At 34.8% G+C, this 24,028-nt stretch overlaps 1 protein-coding gene across 2 annotated transcripts in view; it reads right to left on the bottom strand.

The window, feature by feature from the left end:
• Nucleotides 1-24,028, bottom strand: part of RABEP1 (rabaptin, RAB GTPase binding effector protein 1) — a 105,867-nt gene that overhangs the window by 32,171 nt on the left and 49,668 nt on the right. For both annotated transcript variants that reach the window (XM_057535477.1, XM_057535479.1), the window contains 5 exons: nucleotides 16,018-16,221; nucleotides 14,040-14,200; nucleotides 10,922-11,041; nucleotides 4,474-4,609; nucleotides 1,252-1,430 (listed from right to left, as the gene is read on the bottom strand). In XM_057535477.1, coding sequence (XP_057391460.1) covers nucleotides 1,252-1,430; nucleotides 4,474-4,609; nucleotides 10,922-11,041; nucleotides 14,040-14,200; nucleotides 16,018-16,221 — 800 coding nt within the window. The remainder of the gene's footprint in view (nucleotides 1-1,251; nucleotides 1,431-4,473; nucleotides 4,610-10,921; nucleotides 11,042-14,039; nucleotides 14,201-16,017; nucleotides 16,222-24,028) is intronic.

The raw sequence follows: 24,028 nt of genomic DNA, 5'->3' as shown, positions 1-24,028 counted from the left end.
TCTGTTTTGAGAACCACATGAGATAAAGCTTTACATATAAAGCCTTAGCACAATGCTGGCGCACAGGCCTTAAATGACCAGTTCTGGAATTTAGACTACTCTAATGGGAAGCAGGAAAAGCATGATTGTATCTGTACTTTAGAATCTAAATCCTCAAGTTGACTGTGTCTACACACAAGATGAATGAATCAATTAAGAGAAAAGAAATTTAAAAAGGAAGAAACTTCTGAAAAACAAAATCTAACCTAAGTTACACAAGATAATTTAAAATATTTCTTACAGTACCTACAAAAGCTTCTACACAGCTATCCTAGGGAAATATTTGCACACATACACAACACAGTATAGGATATTAGCTGCAAAACTATTTGAAATGACAAAAAAAAAAGAAGAAAGAAAGAAACCATCTAGATGCCCACTACAAAGAGAAGGATTAAATCAAACATAGTGCATCCATGTCACCAGCTAACAAGAACGAGACAGATCTCTAAAGTGAAAATATATCCAAGATGATGCTTATGAGAAAAATAAGCTACAGAATACTTATACTATGATTTCAGTTGTGTGGGGGAAAAAAAAAAAGAAACGTGAATATACACTTATAAACACATAGAAGTGGTGTGGAATACTACCTTCCAAACTGATTATTCCTGATTATAAAAGTGGTTATTTCTGTGAAGGGAAGTATGTGAGATGTCAAGGGAGATTTTCACTTTATCACTTTATTTTTTCACTTTGTATTTAAAACAAAATATTTTAACATGAGAATGTATTTATGTATTACTCATATAATTTAATTGTTTTTTAAGATAAGGAGAAAACAGGATCCTGGGTATGCAGCCCTCTAGACACCTGCCTTTTCATGTCACTCAGCCCCTCCATCCCCACCCATCACTGTCTAATAAGGCTTTCAGAGCAATGTCACAAAAGACATGGCCTGGATTAACACAATTCAGGAGCCCTAGGAGAACTGGACAGAACTGTAGAGAAAGATTTTCTCAGAAATATGCACTACTGCATCCTGCAGACTGAAGAGGATCTAAATCAGTTCTTCCCCTTCCCCCCAGACAAGGCCATTTCTAAAGTTGAAAAACAAAATCCCTCAAATGCAGCTATTATGTTTTTTGAAATGGCATACATCAACTTTGTTTCAGGCTTAAGTCAATCTATAATATACATAAAGAAATATGATGTGTCGGGGTGGAGTGGTTTATTAACAAGGCAAACAAGTCCTACAAAACTGGTATTCACCTGATCTTTCTTCTTCAGTTCTTCAACTTGTCGGAGCTGTTCTGAAGTTAGCACAATTTCCATTCGCTGCATGTCCCTCATCAGCAAACGCTGAGATTCCAGGAACTGGTCATTGGCCTTCTGCCACGTGTGTTTCAACTGGTTGTGCTGTTGTCGCTCTTGCTCCAAGAGATGGCATACTGTTTAGGAATCCCCCAACCAAAAACACTGAATTTTAATGGTAGGCAATTTCTTTAACATAGGACTAACTAGACTAGACCCGGCCAAAGGTCCATCCGGTCTGGGATTCTGCCTCTGACAAGAACCCAGGGGCAACCTGCCATAGGACAAGGCAGCTGTCCCCACACCACCTGTCTAAGCAGAGTCTCCCAAAGTGTGTTCCTAGGAAGAGCAACGTGTGAAAAAAAGATTTCTGTGCTCAGTGAGTTTCAGAAACCTTGGGTTAAAAACTTTTTTTTAAAGATCTCTTTACTGCAGGACTTTGAACTCAGGGTCGCAAGTATGTCTATGTTCTCTTGTAAGGTGATATATAATACAATACCTCCCAAATTTATTTGACCAAAAAATTCTTTCCACAGTGCCACTCACGTAACAAATGTTCTAGGGAATACAATTTGGGAAACACTGCTCTAAAGGGAAAACACATAGTAACCACTCCTAATTGTCTTTAATACATTCTGAATAAATCTTGTTATCCAGGAATCCTTCTTGAGTCCATTTAGTTTTGACCTCTCAGGATAAGTCAAAGAATCTTTGTAAATGCTTGTGTTATTGATATTCATCAGCTCAGCCATCTTCTTTGGGAAAAAAAGAATAAATGGTATCATCTATCAGCCCATCTACCCAGTTACCCAAGCCAGAAACCTGAGAGAAAAGTCATACTTCTGACTTTTCCTCACCCAACACATTCAACTGTGACAGAGGCCTACTAATGCTACTTCCTGTGTGATATGACACTCCATCTTCTGCCTTCTGCCTTAGATTTAGGACTTAGACAACTACAACAGGAGTCTCTTCATAACCCTTCCTGCCATTCGTCTGGCCCTCTCTATTCTATCCTCCACACTGCTGTAAAACTGAACTCTCTAGAAGGTAAAACATTACCACTCTCAAGCTTAAAACCCTTCAGAGAAGCCAGACACAAAAGGCCACATACTGTATAATCCCATTTATACAGAAGTCCAGAATAGGCAAATCTATAGAGACAGAAAGTAGATTAGTGGTAGCCAGGGGCTGGGGGGAAGAAGAGAATAGGGAATGACTGGTAATGGTTACAAAATTTCTTTTTGGAGTAATGAAAATGTTCTGGAGGTAGATAGTGGTGATGGTGTACGACTTTGTGAATATATTAAACATCATTGAACAGGTACCTTATCTCGGTAAAGCTGTTATTTAGGAAAAAAAAAAACTTCTAAATCCTTCAGAGCCTACTTATTACCAACACGATAAAATCCAGAATCCTTAGCATAAGGTCTCCAGGATCTGGCCCATGTCAACCTCTCCTGTCTCACATTTCGCCCCACTGCCTCTTGCATTTTAATTTTGCTGAACTGTATTTCTTACAGTTTCGTTACCTTGTTGCACCACATGCAAATGGCCTTGAATGCCATGCTCCTCTCTGACGACCTGACAAACACCTACCTACCTATCTTTCAAAACTCCACTTAACAACCTCTTTTAAGAAGCCTATTCATGGCACCGTTGCCTCCTAACACACTTCCTAACACACATGATATGCAACTGCACTGCACTTGGTTGCATATCTAATTTCCTCAATTTAGGCTCTAATTTACACTGCTGCTCAATTTTTAACTATCTTCTTTTCACGTAAATACTACTTTTTTGGTGTGAATGTTTCAGTAGAAATTACTCTACCCCCTTACTCATTTTAATGAAACTTCTCAGATACTTCTCCAGGTATATTAGGAAGGTCTGGTAGTCTTGTACTATTTCTGGAAGGGTTGGGACACATAGGTTAAACAGAAAGTCCTATTTCTTCTGGACACCCTTTCAGAGTTTGAGTGTCTTTTTGACTGCAGCAGCACTTTTGAAAAGCATTTTCTGAGAGCCAAAGACTCAAACACTGGATTACTTTAATAACATTTTATAAAATAATTCTGTAGGCTTATATAATTTCAACTTCCCACTATTTGGGATAAAAACCTAACTCCTATGCAAACCTGAATTATTTATGGAAGAGCTATATTTTCCATGACCACAGTCTTAAATTTTCATATTAAAACATGTTACTAGTATAACCTGCAACGAATATAAGATTTCAAGAGGTCCATGCATTTAGATGAGGTAAAAATTTAACCTTTATTTTCACTAACCTCTAACTGAAATTTATCATTTCCTTCAATTATAAAATATAGACAACAAACCACAGTAAGTATAACAATACCCATGACTTGGTCACTAACAGGAGTCATAGATACTTTTGTATCTCAGTAAAGCTGCTGCAGATATCTTAATATATTATTTATGCTCATCATACTTCAAAATTACAGTAGTTATTAGACCTGGTACTAGACCTTGTTATTTAATGCATTGATAAAATAGCACATTTATTACTATAAGTTTGCAGTTATTTATATTTTGATAACTGTTTTATAATATAATTGATTTCTTTTATAATTCTATGTATTTTATGTATTAAAAACATTATTCTGAGAGGGCTTCACAAGACTGCCAAAGCAGTCTGTGACACAAAAAGGTTATTACGAATCTCAGGTATACAAGATTCAAAAGAATTAAAGACAAATATATATTTTAATGGGAAAGGATGAGCCTATTTCCCCTATCCTGAGAAAACAGAGTCAATTTCTGCATCACTCTGCTACCAGACTAGCGAAATCAAAATTATCTCTTATAAACAGGGGTGCTACTTAAGAACACTAGAATATACCATCTGCCCTCTCTGTCCCATTTTCACTTTTGCTAATTCACCTCCACCAAAATAGGTTTGGAGCAAAAGCAGTTTAAGCAGCAACTTCCTATTATCTTTCTGCCCAGAGTTTGTGAATTCTTACTGGGGTCCTGGAGGAAACAGAAACCATTAACAATCCAAATATCTTTTCAAACCAACTGCAAAGCTTAAACTGAATCACTAACATGTTGGATTGGCATTTTGGAATTTGTTACTGTTATTAATCAATATCACTTTTACTTACATAGTTCTCTTACAGACTGAGATTAAAAATGTAAAGAATATATATTTACCTTCATGCAATTCTTTCCGAAGTTTCTCAGCATCTTCCTGTAAAACAGATTTCTGAGTATTCAAAACAGCTACGTACATCTCCAGATCAGTCCTACAAGATTTCTCAGCTTCCAGATAATGATTCAGTTCTTTAACCTGAAAAAGATGCAATTCCATTAAACTAAAATTTCCAACAGTGTCTACCTTAGGTATAATGGTAAGTTCTGGAGGTGCCTTGAAAAAAGCTTACATTTATATTTATGTAAATTTACATTTACCCCCAAATTAACATTTATAATTTTTAATTACAAAACAAACATATACTTACTAAAGAAAACTGGGAAAATAACACAATTGACAATAATTAATAGTAAGCATTATCCATAATCATCACCAGAGTAAATATACAATTGAGATTACACATAAGTTTTGTACCTTGCTTTTAAACAGGTGGTTCCAATTTGTATTCCCAGAGCAACATACACATGTGCTCATTTTATCACATACTCAGTGAACCCAGGTTGCTGTTGTTTTTTATTTTTTATTTTTGTTGTTTTTTAAACAGTATTTTCTAAAGATAAAAATGGTATCATACTCTTGTAAGTTTGCTTTTCTTTGATTTCTGGTGAGGTAATTCCAAATGCCTTAAATTTATAAAAAGGAGACATTTTCATAGACATAAATTCATGGAAGGAAAAAAGAGGAAGCCATGATGGAAAAAACAACCTGTCTCATACTGTAATGAACATAAACTTGAAGCCAAGTGCAGAATACTTTTTAAAATCACATCTTTTTTTTTTTTTTAAAGGTCAAGTTTTGTTTGTTTGTTTTTTTAATTTATTTATGGCTGTGTTGTGTCTTCATTTCTGTGCGAGGGCTTTCTCTAGTTGTGGCAAGCGGGGACCACTCTTCATCACGGTGCGCGGGCCTTTCACTATCGCGGCCTCTCTTGCTGTGGAGCACAGGCTCCAGACGCGCAGGCTCAGTAATTGTGGCTCACGGGCCCAGTTGCTCCGTGGTATGTAGGATCTTCCCAGACCAGGGCTCGAACCCATGTCCCCTGCATTGGCAGGCAGATTCTCAACCACTGCACCACCAGGGAAGCCCTACATCTTCTTTTTTAATGTCTTATTTCTGTTGAACAATTAACTATAATTTTCAAATATTAACAATATAGTCTAATATCTGAAATAGTTCTAACCAAAATAAAATGCAATCTTGCCCCATAAAGTGATTAAAGAATCACTTGCTCTACCCTTCCTTACAAATTGCCCATCCTAAATTGTGGCCATTTAAACTAACTTTCAACTTTTTCAAATGGTTATGTCTAATTTCACTTTCAAGGTTATATTTATGCCTTTTATCTTCCCATTTCTTCAACTTGAAATAGCTGGCTGATCTGTTTTCAGTTATCTTTACTCCTAGACCATTAATACATTAGCACTGGTCATGGACTAAAATGATTATTTAAGCTGCCATTTGATGCTTCACTGGAGGCTGTCAGCCAACCAGAAACATACTGTACACTAACCAAGCATGACAAAGTGCTGACTGTTGTCAGGCACTTTCCCTATCACCTGGAGAGGTGGTAATTCAGTTAATGATAAAGGAAAGTCAATATGTCAGATATAAAATGGTGGTATATAACCACTAACTCTATCAGCTATTACTTCTTAGAATAAATATTTGACTCTATTAATAATGAATTAATTTCTAACATTCGAAAGCTACTGAGCAGAACTCTGGGAAGATGGTGACAGTGAATGTGTGGTACATGGATTTTCTTGAATTCCACACACCCTAACAACAGAACTAATAAGATAACAGAACTCAGAATACATGAACATCTACCAAAAAGAAAAAAAAGCGATAATTAGAGGGTGGGGACAAACCACTGAAAGCTACCTATATGGAATTACATGGTATCAGCGTCTGTGCAGGAGAAAGTAAAGGGAAGCAACAAGGGCCGGAGAACTCCCAAAATATTCAACAGGGATTCCAACTTCACAACAGCAGCTGAAAAGTGGGAAGAGTTTCACACACTCCAATAGTGGATAAACACAACAAATTTATGTTGTAAGACTTACAATCTGGTAAGAATAAAACGGCATTTGATTTTCACTTACATTTCATTGATTTCTAGTGAGACTGAATATCTTTTCACATTCCTTAACTTCCTCTTTTGTGAACTGCTTGTTCATATTCTTTACTTGTTTCTCTGTTGGGCCATTTGTCACTTATGGACATGGCAATTTTTATTAATTTTGGACACTAATTTTTTGTCAGGTATAGATAACTTTTAACAGTCTATAATTCTCCTTTCAACTTTTTGTGATATCTTTTTTTTTTTTTTTTTTAATTTTATTATTTATTTATTTATTTATTTTTGGCTGTGTTGAGTCTTCGTTTCTGTGCGAGGGCTTTCTTTAGTTGTGGCGAGTGGGGGCCACTCTTCATCGCGGTGCGTGGGCCTCTCACTATCGCGGCCTCTCTTGTTGCAGAGCACAGGCTCCAGACGCACAGGCTCAGTAATTGTGGCTCACGGACCTAGTTGCTCCGCGGCATGTGGGATCCTCCCAGACCAGGGCTCGAACCTGTGTCCCCTGCATTGGCAGGCAGATTCTCAACTGCTGCGCCACCAGGGAAGCCCTGTGATATCTTTTAATAAGGAAGTTTTATATTCTAATGTAGGCAAATTTGTCAATCTCTTCTTTCATAGTATTTTTACCTTATTTAAGAAATGTTTTTGTATCTCACATAACATATTCTCCTTTTTAAACATCTAAAAGTTTTAAAGATTTATGTTTACTCTTAAGATTTTAATTCACTGAAATTAATTTTTGAAAAGTGTGAGGTAGAAAGCTAACCTCACTTTAATCCATATTTATAACTTTTTGAAAAGCCTATTTTTAAATAATCCATACTTTTCCCACTGACTTGTAATGCCACCTGTCAAATATCAAATTTCCATATATATATGGATATATTTCTGGGCTCTCTATTCTGTTCCACTGGTCCATTTGTTTATCTTTAAACCAGCAACAAACTATCTTAATTACAGTAGCTACAGTAATAGTAAAGCTACTGTAAGTCTTAATACTGGTAGGTAGGGCAAGTCTCCATACCTTGCCTTCTTCAAAATTTTGCTGGGTGTCGGGGCTTCCCTGGTGGCGCAACGGTTAAGAATCTGCCTGCCAATGCAGGGGACATGGGTTTGAGCCCTGGTCTGGGAAGATCCCACATGCCACGGAGCAACTAAGCCCGTGCGCCACAACTACTGAGCCTGCGCTCTAGAGCACACAAGCCACAACTACTGAGCCCGCGTGCCACAACTACTGTAGCCCACGCTCCTAGAGCCCGTGCTTCACAACAAGAGAAGCCACTGCAATGAGAAGCCCGCGCACCACAACGAAGAGTAGCCCCCGCTCACCTCAACTAGAGAAAGTCCACGCGCAGCAATGAAGACCCAACACAGCCAAGAATAAATAAATTTAATTAATTAATTAAAAAAAATTTTTGCTGGGTGTATTTCTGATCCTTCGCTTGTCCATATGAATTCTAGGATCTACTTATCGAGTTCCTTATTAAACCCTGCTGGATTTTGAGGGGAATTTTGAACTTACAGATTAATTTGGGGATATACTGCCTGCTTTACAATACAGTATTTTCTCACTCAGGAGCACACATGTATTCAAATTTTCATTTATAATGTGTTCCATAAAGATCTGACTCATTTTTATTTAGATATATTCTCAGGTAACTAATATAGGTTTTGTTTGTTTGTTTGCTATTGTGAACAGGAATTTTTCCCCATTGCATTTGTAAGTTGGATACTACTGGAGTACACAAACACTACTATTTTTGCATGTTAATCTTGCTGGAAACAACTTTCCTGAACTCTTATTAGGTCTAATTGTATGTCTGAATATTCTCTTGCTTTCCTATACAGAAAATCAGTTTCACCGCTTTCTTTCCAGTTATTATGCCTCATTTCTTTATCTCGGCTTATCTTATCACCTAGGACCACATAAACAATCTGAACAAAATCACTGAGCACGGGTCTCCTCATATGTTCCCATCATTAATGGTAAGGCTGCTAAACATTCATCATTAAGTATGATGTTTGCTGAAGGTTTGATAAATAGCCCTTTAATAAGTTATCGGGTGTTTAAATTTATCAAATGCCTTTCTGAATCTAAGATGAATTTATTACTCTTCTCCTATAATCTTTTTATGTGGTACATAAAAATAATAGGTTTTCTGGTGATATACCATCCTAAATTCCTGGGAATATCCCTTTTTGATCATGATGTCTTTTTTGCTTTTTCTTTTCCTTTTTTTTTTTTTCTTTTTAACTAGCCAGCTGAAAATTTTTGTTTCTGTATTCCTAAATGAGATAGATCTACAATTTTCTTTTAATACCTTTTTGTGAGTTTGTTTGTAATAAAGTTATGTCTCATAAAATGAGTTGGAGAGCTTTCCCTCTTTTTCTGTTCTCTAACACAGCTTGTAAAATGTAAGGATTACCTCTTTCCAAGAGGTTTGGAAAAACGTGTCTGCAAAACTAACTGAGTCTAATGTCTTTTGGAGGATAGGAGACAGGAGAAAAGGAGATTCTGACTATAAATTCACTTTCTTTAATAGTTACTAACTACATCGGCTCTCCTAATTTATCTTGAGACAATATTGGCTAATTATTTCCTATCAGAAATTTTTTCATTTCACCAAACTTACTTCATTTCAAACTTATTGCTGTGACATTGTCCATATCATTTATTATTTTTAAGTCTCTACTTATTTGTAGTTATTTCCCTCTTTCATTTCTAATGGTTTAAGTCTTTTTTCTTTTTTCCTAATTAGGCTTATCAGGTTTGTCTATCTTACTACTTTTTCCATATTTTTCATTATATTCACAATTTTCCTCTTGCTTTTCTATTTCATTAATTTCTGCTCTTATCTGCATTATTTCCTTCCATTCATACTGTTTGTACTATTGTTCTTTTTTTAGATTATTGAGTAAAAAATTCAAATCACTCTAAATATTTTACAAGTCTTTTTTCCATATGAGTTAAATTGTTTTCATTTTCCAGACATTTCATCTTAGCTATGTTTTATTGTAAATAATTTAATAACCTGTGGTCAGAGATTTGGATGTGTATAACATCAAATCTTCAAAATCTGATGACATTTCCTTTGTGACATTATGAAAAGTATAATGTACCTAAAAATAACAATATTTATTTATTCCATGCACTACCCTAAGTGCCTTATGTGTTAACTTATATAATCCTCATGACAGCCTTATGAAGGAGGTAGTATTATCCCCATTTTACAGTTGAGCAAACCAAAGCACAGTAAGATTAATTAATTTGCCCAAGGTCATCCACCTAATAAGTGTTGAGCTCTTAACTACTATGCTCTACTACTGTATAAAATATAGTCTCTTTCTCACTCTCTTAGTGACAGGATTCTATGTCTATTACATCTAAATTATTAATCAAGTTGCTCAAAACCCCTATATCCCTACTAATATGTTTTTTCTGCTTGCACTATCATTTGCTAAAGGACAGTTTAAATCTCCTCCTATAATTGTGAATGTCAATTTCCCCTCATAATTGTCACTTTTTAGTTCACATATTTCAAGGCTATGTAAGATGCAGTCAAGTGCATGACTGTCATATCTTATTGATGAATTATAAATTACAAGGGGTCCCTCTTTATCTCTATTAATTCTTTTTTCCTTTCATCCTATCTGTTTCATATTACAATTGCTAAACCAAGTTTCTTTTGATTAGAATTTACAAGGCATTGCTTTAAGTCTCTCTCTCTTTTTTTTCCAATCTTACTTTGTAGTTTTATTTTAGGTATATGTCTTATAAGCAATATAAATTTTGATTTTTAAAATCTAGTCTCTTTTAGTAGGTAATTATCAGCTTACTAGGATTACTGATACATGCCCATTTCTACACTCCTATATATTTCTACATTCCTATGTTGTGCTTCTGTTTACTACCTCTAAAATTTTTTTTCTTTCTTTCCTACTTTAATTATTAAAATGTTTGACATCCCTTTGTATTTTTTCTGTTGTGTCTTTATAGCCAACAAATCCAGTCACACTATAGCTACGTCATTTCTAAAAGATCAATTCTGGGGCTGATGTCAGAAAACAAAGTCACCTTTGAAAACTTTCTTTTCCTTCATAACAAAACAAGAGAGATCAGGTCTCATTTTGCTAAGAAAATAAACACTGACTTTGTAACAAAGCAGCACAAGCATCACTACTGTCATTATTTTAAATATCCATAAGGGCAAAATCATCTCCAAACATTTTCTTGCATTTTCAAGAAAGCAAGAGTCTTAAGATGCATAGTTTAAATTACAGTTTTTACCCCCTTAGTATTCTAATTTTGCTCATGGCATTAGGGCAAAACCTTGGTTTCAAGCAAATGGATTACAATGTTCCACAACCTTTGAGGCCTCCAGCTCTTTAATCTTGTCTTCAGCCTCTGTCAGTTTATCTTTCAAAGCTGCAATTTCCTTCTCCATAGGCATCACAACAGACCGAAGTTTTTCAGCATCCTCTTGGGCCTATGGTTAAAAAGAATTAAATGCTACAACTTACTGATTTATTGCTTTTCTAAAAAACTCTAACCTCTCCACTTATTAAAATTAGTATAATAAATAAGTCCAGCAGGCACTGTATTAGCACTCACAAAATTGAACCACGTCTAACTTTTAAATGCTGCATTACTTTGAATGTCAAGTCATAATCACAGCTTTCCCAAATATTCCATTTAGAACTTGGGAATAAGTAGCAAAATGGATCCACTAAGACAAATTTGACTTTTTTTTTTTTAAGTGAAAGCAGGTTTATTTAGAGAGATACACATTCCACAGACAGAATGCGGTCTGTCTCAGAAAGTGAAAGCAACCACAAATTTGACTTTTTAATTAGTTGAGTAACTGAGTTGGAAAATATCTATATATAAAAGGAAATGCATATAATAAATAATTTTTATAATTCTGGTTACTAAATTAATGAAACCATAATCTATTACAAATACTGAAAGGACTAATTAATTTTTTAACATAAAAAATAGAACATTTCCTAAAATATTAGAAAATTATGTTTGTATAAAAGGGCTTCCATCTAATTATTTAAACAGGGTATTTATCATTTTACTTTTGATATCTACATGAAACAAACCCAAAAAATAACCCTTAAAACCATGCTGCTTTCCATCCTTCACTCTCAAAAACATGGATTAAAAGGAAACAACATCCATAACCTAGCAAGTTGGTAAGAAACTTAATTTTATTTTATATACACACACGTATATTCACACAGAAACAAAGGCAGACTCAAAAAGTTAGCTTTTTTCCTTCTAGTGAAAATGAAAATTGATCTTATTCACTGAATTTAAAACAGTCCAAGCTTATCCTAAAGTGTTCATGATAGGGAAAATATTTTCTACGCCAAAATGTGAGTGGAGATTTAAAAAAAAAAAAAAATGCTATCTCTCAGAAAAGAGGGACGCACTTTGTTTTCCAGTGCTTGCAAAGTCATTTCATCATTTATTTTATTTTGAACTAAGTCCTGTTTGGAAAAGACATGTGAGCTTAAAATATCTTCAGCCAAGGCTAATTTGGGACGCTTATAGAGGTCTGCTGATTAAAATCATCAGGGAAAAAAAGGAGAGAAGAAGCAAAGAATTTAATACAGATTGAGTTATTTATTAATGCAACAATGACCTCACAATTCCAAGTGATGCATATCATAATAACAAAACTTTTAAAGATGACTTTTTTAAATAACAGAAAGGTCATTAAAAACAAGGAAAAGCTGAGACACTATCACAGCCAAGAGAAGCCTAAGAGACATGACTAAATGTAATGTGGTATCCTGGATGGGACTATGGAACAGAAAAAAGGACTTGGGTAAAAAATAATGAAATCTGAATACGAAGAAAGTACTTTAGTTAACAATAATCAATACTGACTTATTAATTGTGATAAATGTACCATACTAACATTAAGACGTTAATAGGGGAAACTGGGAGTGGAGTATATGGCAAATCTGTAGTATCTTCACAATTTTTCTGTAAATCAAAAACTGTTCTAAAATATAAAGTTAACTTTAAAAAATAAAATAAATTTTAAAAAGGATAAAAAGTGGCAGACTGCAGAAATTACGACTATGAATATATAAGAAGAATGAAAAAAAAAAAAACTATCCTCATGTGAATGGTACTGTGGCTCTGAATAAAATGTCTAATTATAGCATCAACTATGATTTACTCTGAAAAGACCTGACAGAATTGAAGGCTACCTACTTTGGCTAACTATGGTAGATGACTAAGTGACTAGTGATCATGAAGACATTGTCAGATCCTCATGAAGACATTGTCAGATCCTCATGAAGAAGCTGAATTACAATCTTTTCCTGAAATAAGACAATGTAAATAACTATTCCTCAAGGTTCAAGCTTTTGTTTTGGGTGTTGAGTTCTCATATGATTCTTACACTATTAAAAAAAAAATTAAATAAACTTCTAAATATATAAAAGTAGTCCTTGTATGAACCAAGATTATGATTAATTCAACTGAAAAGAAAAATAAAATTCTAATTATTTTATATGTGATTTCAAATATATGTATGCATATAAATTAATAAATTAAAAGTTTCTGTAATGGCCTACGTGGGGAAAGAATCTTAAAAAAGAAAAAAAAAGAGTGGATATATGTATATGTGTAACTGATTCACTTTGCTGTACACCTAAAACTAACACAACATTGTAAATCAACTATACTCCAATAAAAATTTTTAAAACTAAAATAAAAAAATAAACTAAAAGCTTACATAATCAAACTGGCCAAAAAGCTTTTTAAATTTTCTCAATGATAAAATATTTCACCTTATATTTAGCTGTTCTATGTTCAGGCATCTTACGGTAAAATGTTCAAGCATAATGTGCAGTACATTCGTCACACAGGAACCAAGGTATACTGAGAAAGAAGGAAAACTAAAATCTGTTCTCAGGCTTCGGTTTAGACACAAACACCAAGCAACAACACTCATTCAACAAATATTTACTAAGCACCTATGCGTGAGACGCTACTCTAAGCATTTAGGATACACAACAAACAAGACTTCTGCCCTCGTGAAGCTTGCATTCTAGTGAGGAGGAAAAGGCAGCAAACAGTAATAAACATAACAAATAGGTGAACTCTATGTACATTGTAAGGAAATAAATGTTATGGAAAAAGAAAAATTAGAACAGGATAAGAGCAAGTTGTGGTAGGTGGGGGAGGGAGGTGGGCAGGTTGCAATGTTAAATGGGGTGGTCAGGATAGGCCTCATGAGGTAGAGGCAATGGGTCAAAGATTTGAAGATGAGGGACTTAGCCACACATATATCTGGGAGAAGGTCATCAAATTATTTAGTACTATAGTTAAGTCTGTGTCCAAATAATTTCTCTAACAGAAAACAAAAAAGTACAACTTCTATTACCATAATATTAGTTAAAGCATTACAACACAAATATTTGGATTCAAATATTTCTACAGATGAATACATTCCTTCATACCTTTTTCATTTCATTTTCTAAATTTTCCTCCTCTTGACCTTCAGACAGCCTTCTCCTTAAATCAGCTATTTCCCTCTCTGCGGATTCTCGATACTGTGCCCACTGTGTTCGCTCCTGCTCCAGCCTAAGGTGGAACTGATGCTCATAGTCACGAACTGTTTCTACAAAACATCACCAAATATTTCTAAGCATTCTGGAAAAAATGTCCTGGCACACTAAAATTTTAAAAGTAGTTATATAAAGAATTTAAGCCTAGTTTCTGGAAATCTTTTAATTCACTAAAAATAAAAACAAAAGCACTAAACTAACATTTCTAGTTCTTACTACATGTAGAAATTTTGCTAAGGACTTTAAATCATCTCTAATCTTCACAATAAACCTGTGCCATATATTATTTTACAGATGAGGAAAGCTTAGGAGAGGTTAAATACTCTGGCCAATATTTCATAACCAGAAAGAAACAGAGCTAGAATTCAAACCTAAGGCCAACTCTAAACCCTATGTTCTTAGATACAACACTATGACTCCTAAGACAAATATAACGTGTCACCCCAATACAACTATATACCTGAAAGGGTGAGAAAAGGGATATATTTTCAGAATGTTTTTACTATAACCCAAGATTCTAACTTGAGACAAATTCTATAAAGTCTTTATAAAATGACTTTATCTTTAATACAATCTTAAAACATGTGATAAACACTGTTTGTTGTCCATTAATTTCCACTCTTCTTTCTTACTAACAAAACCCCAATTTTGTTTAGGAAGTCAACGGCCCAATTTTAAAACTAGAGTTTCTAGATGCCTTGGTAGTTATGTGTAATCAGAAACCTCTATAAATTGTAGGGGGGGTTGCGGGGGGAAATATGCTGGAGATTTCTAGAAAGTTTTTGCTTTACTGAGGCGGACTGGAGGAGGAGCAGTCATTTTTTTCAGCCACAAGGCAAAATGAAGTTGAAAACCACATGCTAAGCGTGAAGGAAAAGAAAAGCTGAAGGAGCCTAGGACACTGATGACATCAGGAACCACTGTACCCAGCCCTAGGTTACCTACCTCTGGATTTCTCATGTGAAAAAAACGAACTCTTATTTGGGTAAGCTGTTAAGGTCAGGAATGTAACATGAGGCTTAGAGTAATCCCTAGGTGATAGCCACAAACTCAGAAAACAGTGCTAGTCTTACCTGCCTTCTCACAGAGTACTAAGGCAAAAGTGACACATAACTGCGAAGACGGGAAAAAGAGTCATCACTATTTCACATTTATATTATTAACAAAACTATTTCTGGGAACCCAAAGATTCAGGGGGCAGCTTATTTCATTATCATTTTCTCAGAAATGCAGGAATGAATAAGCACTAGTGCTAAAAGTTGATAGAGACTAAACTACTACTCTTCCTTTGGACCAAGGGTCACCAGCTGGTAGTTCATAAAGCCTATTCTAACCCACAGGCCACTCTACCTCATAGACTGAGTGAAGATTTCACATAAAAATCCAAATTTTTCTTTAAAATGTAAAATTATGGCAACACTGGCCTGGATGGGCAATAATTAGCTGGAACTAATAAGTGTAAATAGTAACTTTACTCTTTGCATGGGAGGTCTTTCCAGTTCAGCACACTTCCTGTGCCCACACACAGCTTCATTCATTGACATTAGTGGCCTGCCTCTCCTATAAGAAAATCCATTTTGAAGCCCTGCTTTAAACCTTATAATGAACTATAGTTTTCATTTCATGCAGTATCTCTGTAACACTCTCATCAATAATTCTCCATTATTAAATTTGTTAAAGATACAGATGATATACCCATTGGCTTCCCTTTTATTTTGAATATGACAGTACATCTTGATGATGGTAATACATAAAGCCACAAATGAAACATAAATGAAACTCAGGATATATTTTAAGACCTGAAAATGTTCTCAATCATCAGAATCAGTTATCTTACAAAATCATAAGATAGATCTGTCTTTATCTTTACCTTTCATAACAGCCTGAAGTGAAGCAACTTCTTCTCTCCACTGTCTTTTCACTTCATCTATAGCTTCTTGCTTGGTATTCTCAGACACCGTGGCAATGGCCTTGATATTTTCCATCTCTGCTTGGGCTTCCCACAGCTGTGTCCGAAGATGTCCCAAATCATCTTGTGCAGCTTGTAAAACTGCATTTTGCCTCTTCAGATCCTCTAGGAAAAAAAGTAAAAGACTTTCCATTAATGAAAAGTTCACCTTTATCAGGCTGACATTCTAATGAAGAAATTAAGCATTACATTTTTAAATGTTAACTTAGAAAATGAAATCATTTTAAATAAAGGTAAGATTTAAGGTATGCTGGGTATCACGAATCAATTATTAACTATCTAACCAAAGAGTGATTAAGGCCATATAGTTTTAGAGCTAAATTTAGGCTCTTTCAACCCACTGGCTAACTTATTTAACCTCTCTGGCCTCAGTTTCCACATCTACAAAATTAGAATAAAAATACCCACCTCAGAAAGTTGTTTTAATGATAAAACAAGTTATTGAAACACAATTCAAGAAATGGTTAATAAAAGAGGAAAGAAAGCCAGAGTACATGGCAGATAACTAGGTCTAAGCTTTTTTAAAGTTGGGATTAATTTCTCGGCACCCCTTTACCATCTCTTAAATATTAAATTGATCTGATGCGCCTACTACATGATTTAAGCCTAAGTAGGATATCTGGCCAAACTGACTTCCAAAAAAGATGAACCTACCAACAGTATATAGGGGTGTGTCTTTTCTCACACCCTTACCAACAGTCACTATTTTCCATTTTTTTAAGTCCTTGCCAACATCATGGGTAGAAAATGGTGAGTTTTTAAATCTATATTTCCCTATTAATAGAGAGGTTGAGTATCTTTTCATACATTTATTAGCGACCAGTATTTCCTCTTTGGTGATATCTTTTACCTGGGATTTCCGATGAATTGTTTTTCTCCTAATTTGGGAGAATATTTTATACATACTGGATATTAATACTATTTTATCTTACAAAACTGTTCCCAGTCTGCTGTTGTTTGTCTCAACTTCCTTTTTAAAAAACATTTATGCAGAAGAACTGTTCATCTTTGCAAAGTCATCAATTTCCTTTACAGAGCACAATACTACCTCGACCAGCCATGAAAACAATTTAAGTTCTAACGCTACTACTAACCAGCTGTGTAACTTTAACAGAGTCACAAGGCCATCAAGCCAGAATAATGGCAACACTTTTCTGTATAAACTTCTAAGTACTTGAAAAAAGTCAAATAGATAGTATCAATCAAAGAACTTTTAAAAGTTGTAAAGATATTCATCATTATCAAACAATCACAGGAATTAACAATTTGGTAGTTCAAATAACAGGAAAAAACCTAGTCATACTAATTTTAAGTGAAGCCATTTAAGAAATCTTTTCTCTCTCAATGTCAGTTTCCCATCATTTTGTCAACACTATTAAAATATTTTGAAACACTAGCCAGACAGTTATAAGCATTAGTTGCAGAAAGTAACTATCTAAAGTATCCTGAAGGCAAGATGGCTATCTAAGAAATCGTGATAGTTGTGTGACTGGGAATGACCCAGAAACTGAGTAAAGACATAAACACGTGAAACCACAAAAGTGGGTGTGTGTATCAACTCTATATTCTAAGTGCTATTTCATAAAATGTGAAATAAAAGAAAAAGCATTATTTCTGGAATACTTTATTAATTTCTGAGAAATTAATACAATTCTGTCAAGGCTCAAGTTTACATACTTAACACCTCCCCATGCTAATTATCCCTGCTACTTTTGACTTCTTGGAAATTACCCAGAGCTATTCACTACCACATTGTCACTATGAAAAGAAAAACTGCAAATAAACAATAAACCTAAATACTAATTTTGGCATGTTTCCTCATAGTTAAAAGCAGTATAGAGATCCTGGAGGAAGAGTGGATCAAATTTTATTCCTGACTCACTTTATAAATATTTAGATAAGACATAATATACATTATTTATTATATATGATATATAGTATATATGTTAAATATATGTATATGTGTATATTTAAACCAGGAAACAAACAGAACTTAAAAAAATTTTTGTAACAAAGCATTTCAAACATGGTAGCCAATAGTACAAATTATTATTAAAGAACAATTATTTTTTGTTTTTGCATATGTAATTATGAAGATTTTCAAACTCAAAAGTTGAGAGTATTATATTACAACAATCTTCCACATACTTATCACCAATTATAATGATTTTGCCATTTATTTCAACTATTCTTTTTTAAAAGTAAGTCCCATGTATTAAAAAAAATAAAAAAATAAAAGTCCCAGAAACTGTATTACAGCATCTAATGCACTATATATGCATCTCTAAAAACATGGATATTTTCTTACATATACACAGTGCCACTGTCACACCTAACTAATAATTGTTTGATATACTCTAATACTCAATCTTAGTGAAATTTGCCCAATTGCCACAAAAATGTCTTCTTGAAGATTTGTTTGAATTAGGATCCAAACAAGACACTTCATTTGATACCAATACTTTATAAAATATTTCACAGAAACAAATATAAATAATTCTGTAATGGACACCTATTACCTATCACCTGGCTTAATAATTTTTAATATTATTGCTACATCAGCTTCAATTTCTTTTTAACCTTAAGAAATAAAACATTACAAATACACTACTTTCTTCAGAGTAACAACTATCAGGAATTTGGAGTTATCATTACCATGCATATTTTACACCTTTATGTTACAGGTTTTTAAACCTTAAGGCTCTCGTAGCATAGTATTCTTCTGCAATTGCCTCACATCCATCAGTTTTTGAGATTGCTAATACATGCAACTACCTCATTCGTTAATTGCAATACCAGAGTACCAATAGATCAGCTACTATGGTTCATGGGCATTCAGGTGTGAGCTAGGAATCCACTTTTTCTATACAGATGTTCCCCTTGTTCTAAACTCTTGCCCCAGTCTTCCCATTTTTATAATTCCATCTATGTCATATATCAAATTTCCACATATATGAGGATCTGATTATGAAACCTCTACGCTATAAATATGGTCTATTTGTCTATTCTCATGCCAATACTATATTGTCTAGACTAGTATAGCATTATTTATAATATTTAGCATAGGGCTTCCCTGGTGGCGCAGTGGTTGAGAATCTGCCTGCTAATGCAGGAGACACGGGTTCGAGCCCTGGTCTGGGAGGATCCCGCATGCCGCGGAGCGGCTAGGCCCGTGAGCCACAACTACTGAGCCTGCGCGTTGGGAGCCTGTGCCCCGCGGCGGGAGGGGCCGCGATGGTGGGGGGCCCGCGCACCGCGATGAAGAGCGGTCCCCGCACCGCGATGAAGAGTGGCCCCCACTTGCCGCAACTAGAGAAAGCCCTCGCACGAACCGAAGACCCAGCACAACCAAAAATAAAAAAAAAAAAAAAAAAAAAAATATTTAGCATAATCTTGTGTATGTTTAAAATTTTCCACAGTAAATAATTTTAAAAGCCCATGATAGTTTTGAATAAAATGGGGGGACTTGGCTTCCCAGATATCAAAAATTATTATAAGCCTCATGCACCAATCACTCAGATAAAGCAACCATACACCCACAGGCAATCTTGTCCCATCCACCAGTTTGCATTCTACAACTTATTGTTTTGAGATAAGTCCCAGACATTTTTTTAAATTAATAAACCTTATTTTTTGAACAATGTTGGGTTCACAGCAAAACTGAGCAGAAAGTACAGAGTTCCCATAAACTCCCTGCCTCCCCACGCACAACCTCCTCTACTGCTGACATCCCCCACCACAGCAGTACCTCTGTCACATTCTCTGAACTGACAGTGACACATCCTTACTAGTCGCAGTCCAGTTTACATCAGGATAACGTATAGTATGTGTCCACCACTCTTAGGCAGAGAAGTTTCACTGCCCTAAAAATCCTCTCTGCTTTGCTTAGTCATTCCTCCTATCCTCCTAACCCCTGGCAACCACTTAGCTTTTTCACTGTCTCGATAGTTTTGCCTTTTCCAGAAAGTCATACAGTTAGAATCACACAGTACACTGTCTTTTCAGATTGGCTTCTTTCACTTCATAATACACATCTGTTTCCTCTATGACTTTTCATGACTTGAGAGCTCATTTCCTTTTCACACTGAATAATATTCCACTGTACCACAGTTCACCTGCTCATCTACTGAAGGACACCTTGGTTGTTTCCAAGTTTTGGCAATTATGAATAAAGTTGCTATAAACATCCATGTGCAGGTTTTTGCATGGACATACATTTTCAATTCATTCAGGTAAATACCAAGGATCAAAACTGCTGAATCATATGCTAAGGTATATTTACTTTTGTAAGAAACTGCCAAACTTCCTTCCAAAGTGGCTGTACCATTTTGCATTCCCACCAGCAATGAATGAAAGTTCCTCTTGCTCCACATCATCAGCAGCTTTTGGTGTTTTAGATTTGAGCCATTTTAATAGGTGTGTAGTGATTGCTCATTGCTTTAACGTATTCACAGACTGGTGCAACCATCACCACAATCAACTTTGGAACATTTTAATCACCCCAGAAAGAAATCCAATACTTTTTATCACCCCCCAACCCTCTAACCCGGCAGTCTTAGGCAACCACTAATCTACTTTCTATCCCTATCACCTATTCTGGACATTTCATATAAATGGAATCATACATACTTTGTGACTGGCTTTTGTCACTTACCATAGTTCTTTCAAGGTTCATCTATGTTGTACTATCAGTATTTCATTCCTTTTTATGGAGGAATAACAAAAACAATTCGTTTATTCATGTATCAGTTGACGGACATTTGGTTGTTCGTCCCTTTTTGACTACTATGAATAATGCTGCTATGAAAATTCACATAGAAGTTTATGTATGGACGTGTTTTCTTTTCTCTTGTATATACTTAGAAGTGGAACTGCTGGGTCAAATGGTAACTCTATGATTAACCATTTGAGGAACTGAAAGGCTGTTTTACAAAGTTACTAGACCATTTAACATTCCTGTCAGCAATGTATGAGGGTTTTGATTTTCCACATCTTTGCCAACTCTTGTTATTAATTGACTTTTGGATATAGCCATCCTAATGGGTGTGAAGTGGCATCTCACTGTAATTTTATGCTTCCCTGGTAGATAATGACATTGAGCATCTTAACATGTGCTTACTGACCATTTATGTATCTTCTCTGGATAAATGTCTATTCAGAACTGTTCACCATTTTTAATTGGGCTGTCTTTTTATTACTGAATTGTAAGAGTTCTTTATATAAGCTAGATAAAAGTCCCTTATCTGATAAAATATTTGCAAACTTTTTTCCCATTTGGTGGATTGTCTTTTCACTTTTTGGATAGTGTACTTGGGAGCAAAAATTTTTTAAATTTTTCACAAAGTCCAACTTATCTAATTTTTCATTGTTTCTGCTTGTAGTGTCATATCTAAGAAATCACTGCTGAATCCAAAGTCACAAATATTTACCCCTACATTTTCTCCTAAGAGTTTTATAGCTTACTTTTTAAACCTAGGTCCTTGACACTTTTGTAGATGCCAGGGATCCAATGTCATTCTATAGCATGTAGACATCCAGATGTCTCAATACACTTCATTGAAAAGATGATCCCTGCCCTGCTAAATTGTTTTGGCACCTTGCAGGAAATCAATTTTTCGTATATATTTCTGGATTCACAATTCTATTCCACTGAATTACTCCTATCCTTATACCAGAACCACACACTATCTTGATTACTGTTGCTTTGTAGTAAGTTTCGTGATTCCTCCAACTTTGTTTTCCAAGAATATTTGGCTGTTCTGAATCCCTAGCATTTTCACACAAATTTTAGGGTCAAATTGTCAATTTCTACAAAGAAAGCAACTGAGATACTGAAAGACACTGCATTAAATCTGTATATCAGGGGAGTATTGTTAATGCTATATCTTTTGATGTATGAACATGGGATGTCTTTCCAGTTATTTAGACCTCTAAGTTTTTTTTCACCAGTGTTTTTGAACTTCCCAGAGTATAAGTGTACAATAAGTACACTTATTTTGTTAAATTTCTTTATTATTATTATTATTTTTTTTTTTTTGGCCACACCACGCAGCATGTGGGATCCTCCCAGACCAGGGATTGAACCTGTGCCCCCTGCAGTGGTGCAGTGGAAGCGTGGACTCTTAACCACTGGACTGCCAGGGAAGTCCTATTATTCATTTTTGATGCTATTGTAACTGAAATTGTTTCCTTAATTTCATTTTCAGATTACTCATTCCAAGTGTATGGAAATACAACTGGTTTTTGTATATTCATCTTGTATCCTGCAACCCTGCTAAATTCATATATTACTACAAACGTTTTTTTAGTGGATTCCCTATGATTTTCTATATAAAAGAGGTTATCTAAGAATAGAAATAGTTTTACTTCTCCCTTCCAATCTGGATTCCTTTTTAATCCCCCCCCCCACCCCGTTTCCTTCTGGCCTAATTGCTCTGGATGAATAGAAGTGGTGAAAGTGGACATCACTGTCTTGTTCCAATCTTACGGAGAAAGCATTCAGTCTAACCATTAAGCGTGATAACATTAGCTTCGGGCTTTTTGTAGATGCCCTTTATCAGGTTGAAGTTTCCTTCTGTTCCTAGTTTGGTTAGTGTTTTTTATCATAAAAGGGTGTTGAATTTTGTCAAATGCCTTTTCTGTGTCTTTAGAGAAGATCGTAAGTTTTTGCTTTTCATCCTATTAATGTGGTGCGTTACATTAACTGATTTTTCAGGTGTTGAACCAACCTTGCATTGTTAGGATAAATCCAATTTAGTCATGGTATATCATTCTATGTGTTGCTGAATTTCTTGCTAGTATTTTGCTGAGGATTTTTGCATCTATATTCATAAGGTATATTGGTGATTTTTTGGTTTTGTTTTTTGCTTGTGATGTCCATGTTGTTTTGATATAGGGTACTAATACTAGCTTCATAAAATGAGTATGGAAGTGCATCCTCCTGTCTACTTTTTAGGAGAGTTTGAGAAGAATTAGTGTTAATTCTTTGAACATATGGTAAAATTCACTACTTAAGCCATCTGAACCTAGGCTTTTCTTTTCATATTTTGTGGGTAGTTTTTTAATTACAAATTCAATCTCTTTATTTGCTATGGGTCTAATTCAGATTTTCTACTTCTTTAGTCAGTTTTGGTGTTTGTATCTTTCTAGGAATTTGTCCACTTCCTCATTCACAGTATTCCCTTACACTTCTTTTTAATTTCTGTAAGGTCAGTAGTAATGGCCCTGTAGTCATTTCTTGGTCAATCTAGCTAAAGATTTGTCAATTTGTTGGTCTTTCCAAAGAAAGCACTATCAGTTTCACTGATTTTCATCACTTTTTCTATTCTGTATTTCACTGATTTTTTACTTTAATCTTATTAATCCCTTCCTTCTACTTGCTGTAGGTTTCATTAACAGCTTTTCCAGTGTCTTAAGGTGAAAGATTAGTGATTTGAAATATTTCATTTTTAATACAGGCATTTATAGTTACATATGTCTAAGGGCTGATGTAGCTGCATCTCATAAGGATTGGAATGGTATGTCTAAAATGCCATTTATCTCAAAGCATTTTCTAATTTTCTTTGTGATTTCTCTTCCAGCTATTGACTACTCAGTAGTGTATTACCTAATTTCCACATATTTCTGAGTTTCCCAAATTTCATTCCATTGTGGTCAGAGAACAAACACTGTATTATCAATCCTTTTATACTCAAATCTTCTACTTCCTTGTTGAGCTTCTCCTTATTGTTCTACTCATTAATGAAAATGGAATACTGAAAAATACATCTCTTATTGTCAAACTGTGTATTTCTCCCTTCATTTCTGTCAGTTTGCTTCCTGTATTGTGGGACTCTGTAGTTAGATGTGTATGTAACTATTTTGTCTTCCTGATGGATCGGTCCTTTTGTCACTATAAAATGTCATTCTTTAC

This window comes from Balaenoptera acutorostrata, chromosome 20 (genome assembly GCF_949987535.1).
Source record: "Balaenoptera acutorostrata chromosome 20, mBalAcu1.1, whole genome shotgun sequence".
Taxonomy (NCBI): domain Eukaryota; kingdom Metazoa; phylum Chordata; class Mammalia; order Artiodactyla; family Balaenopteridae; genus Balaenoptera; species Balaenoptera acutorostrata.
This window is presented reverse-complemented; position numbering and strand designations above follow the sequence as displayed.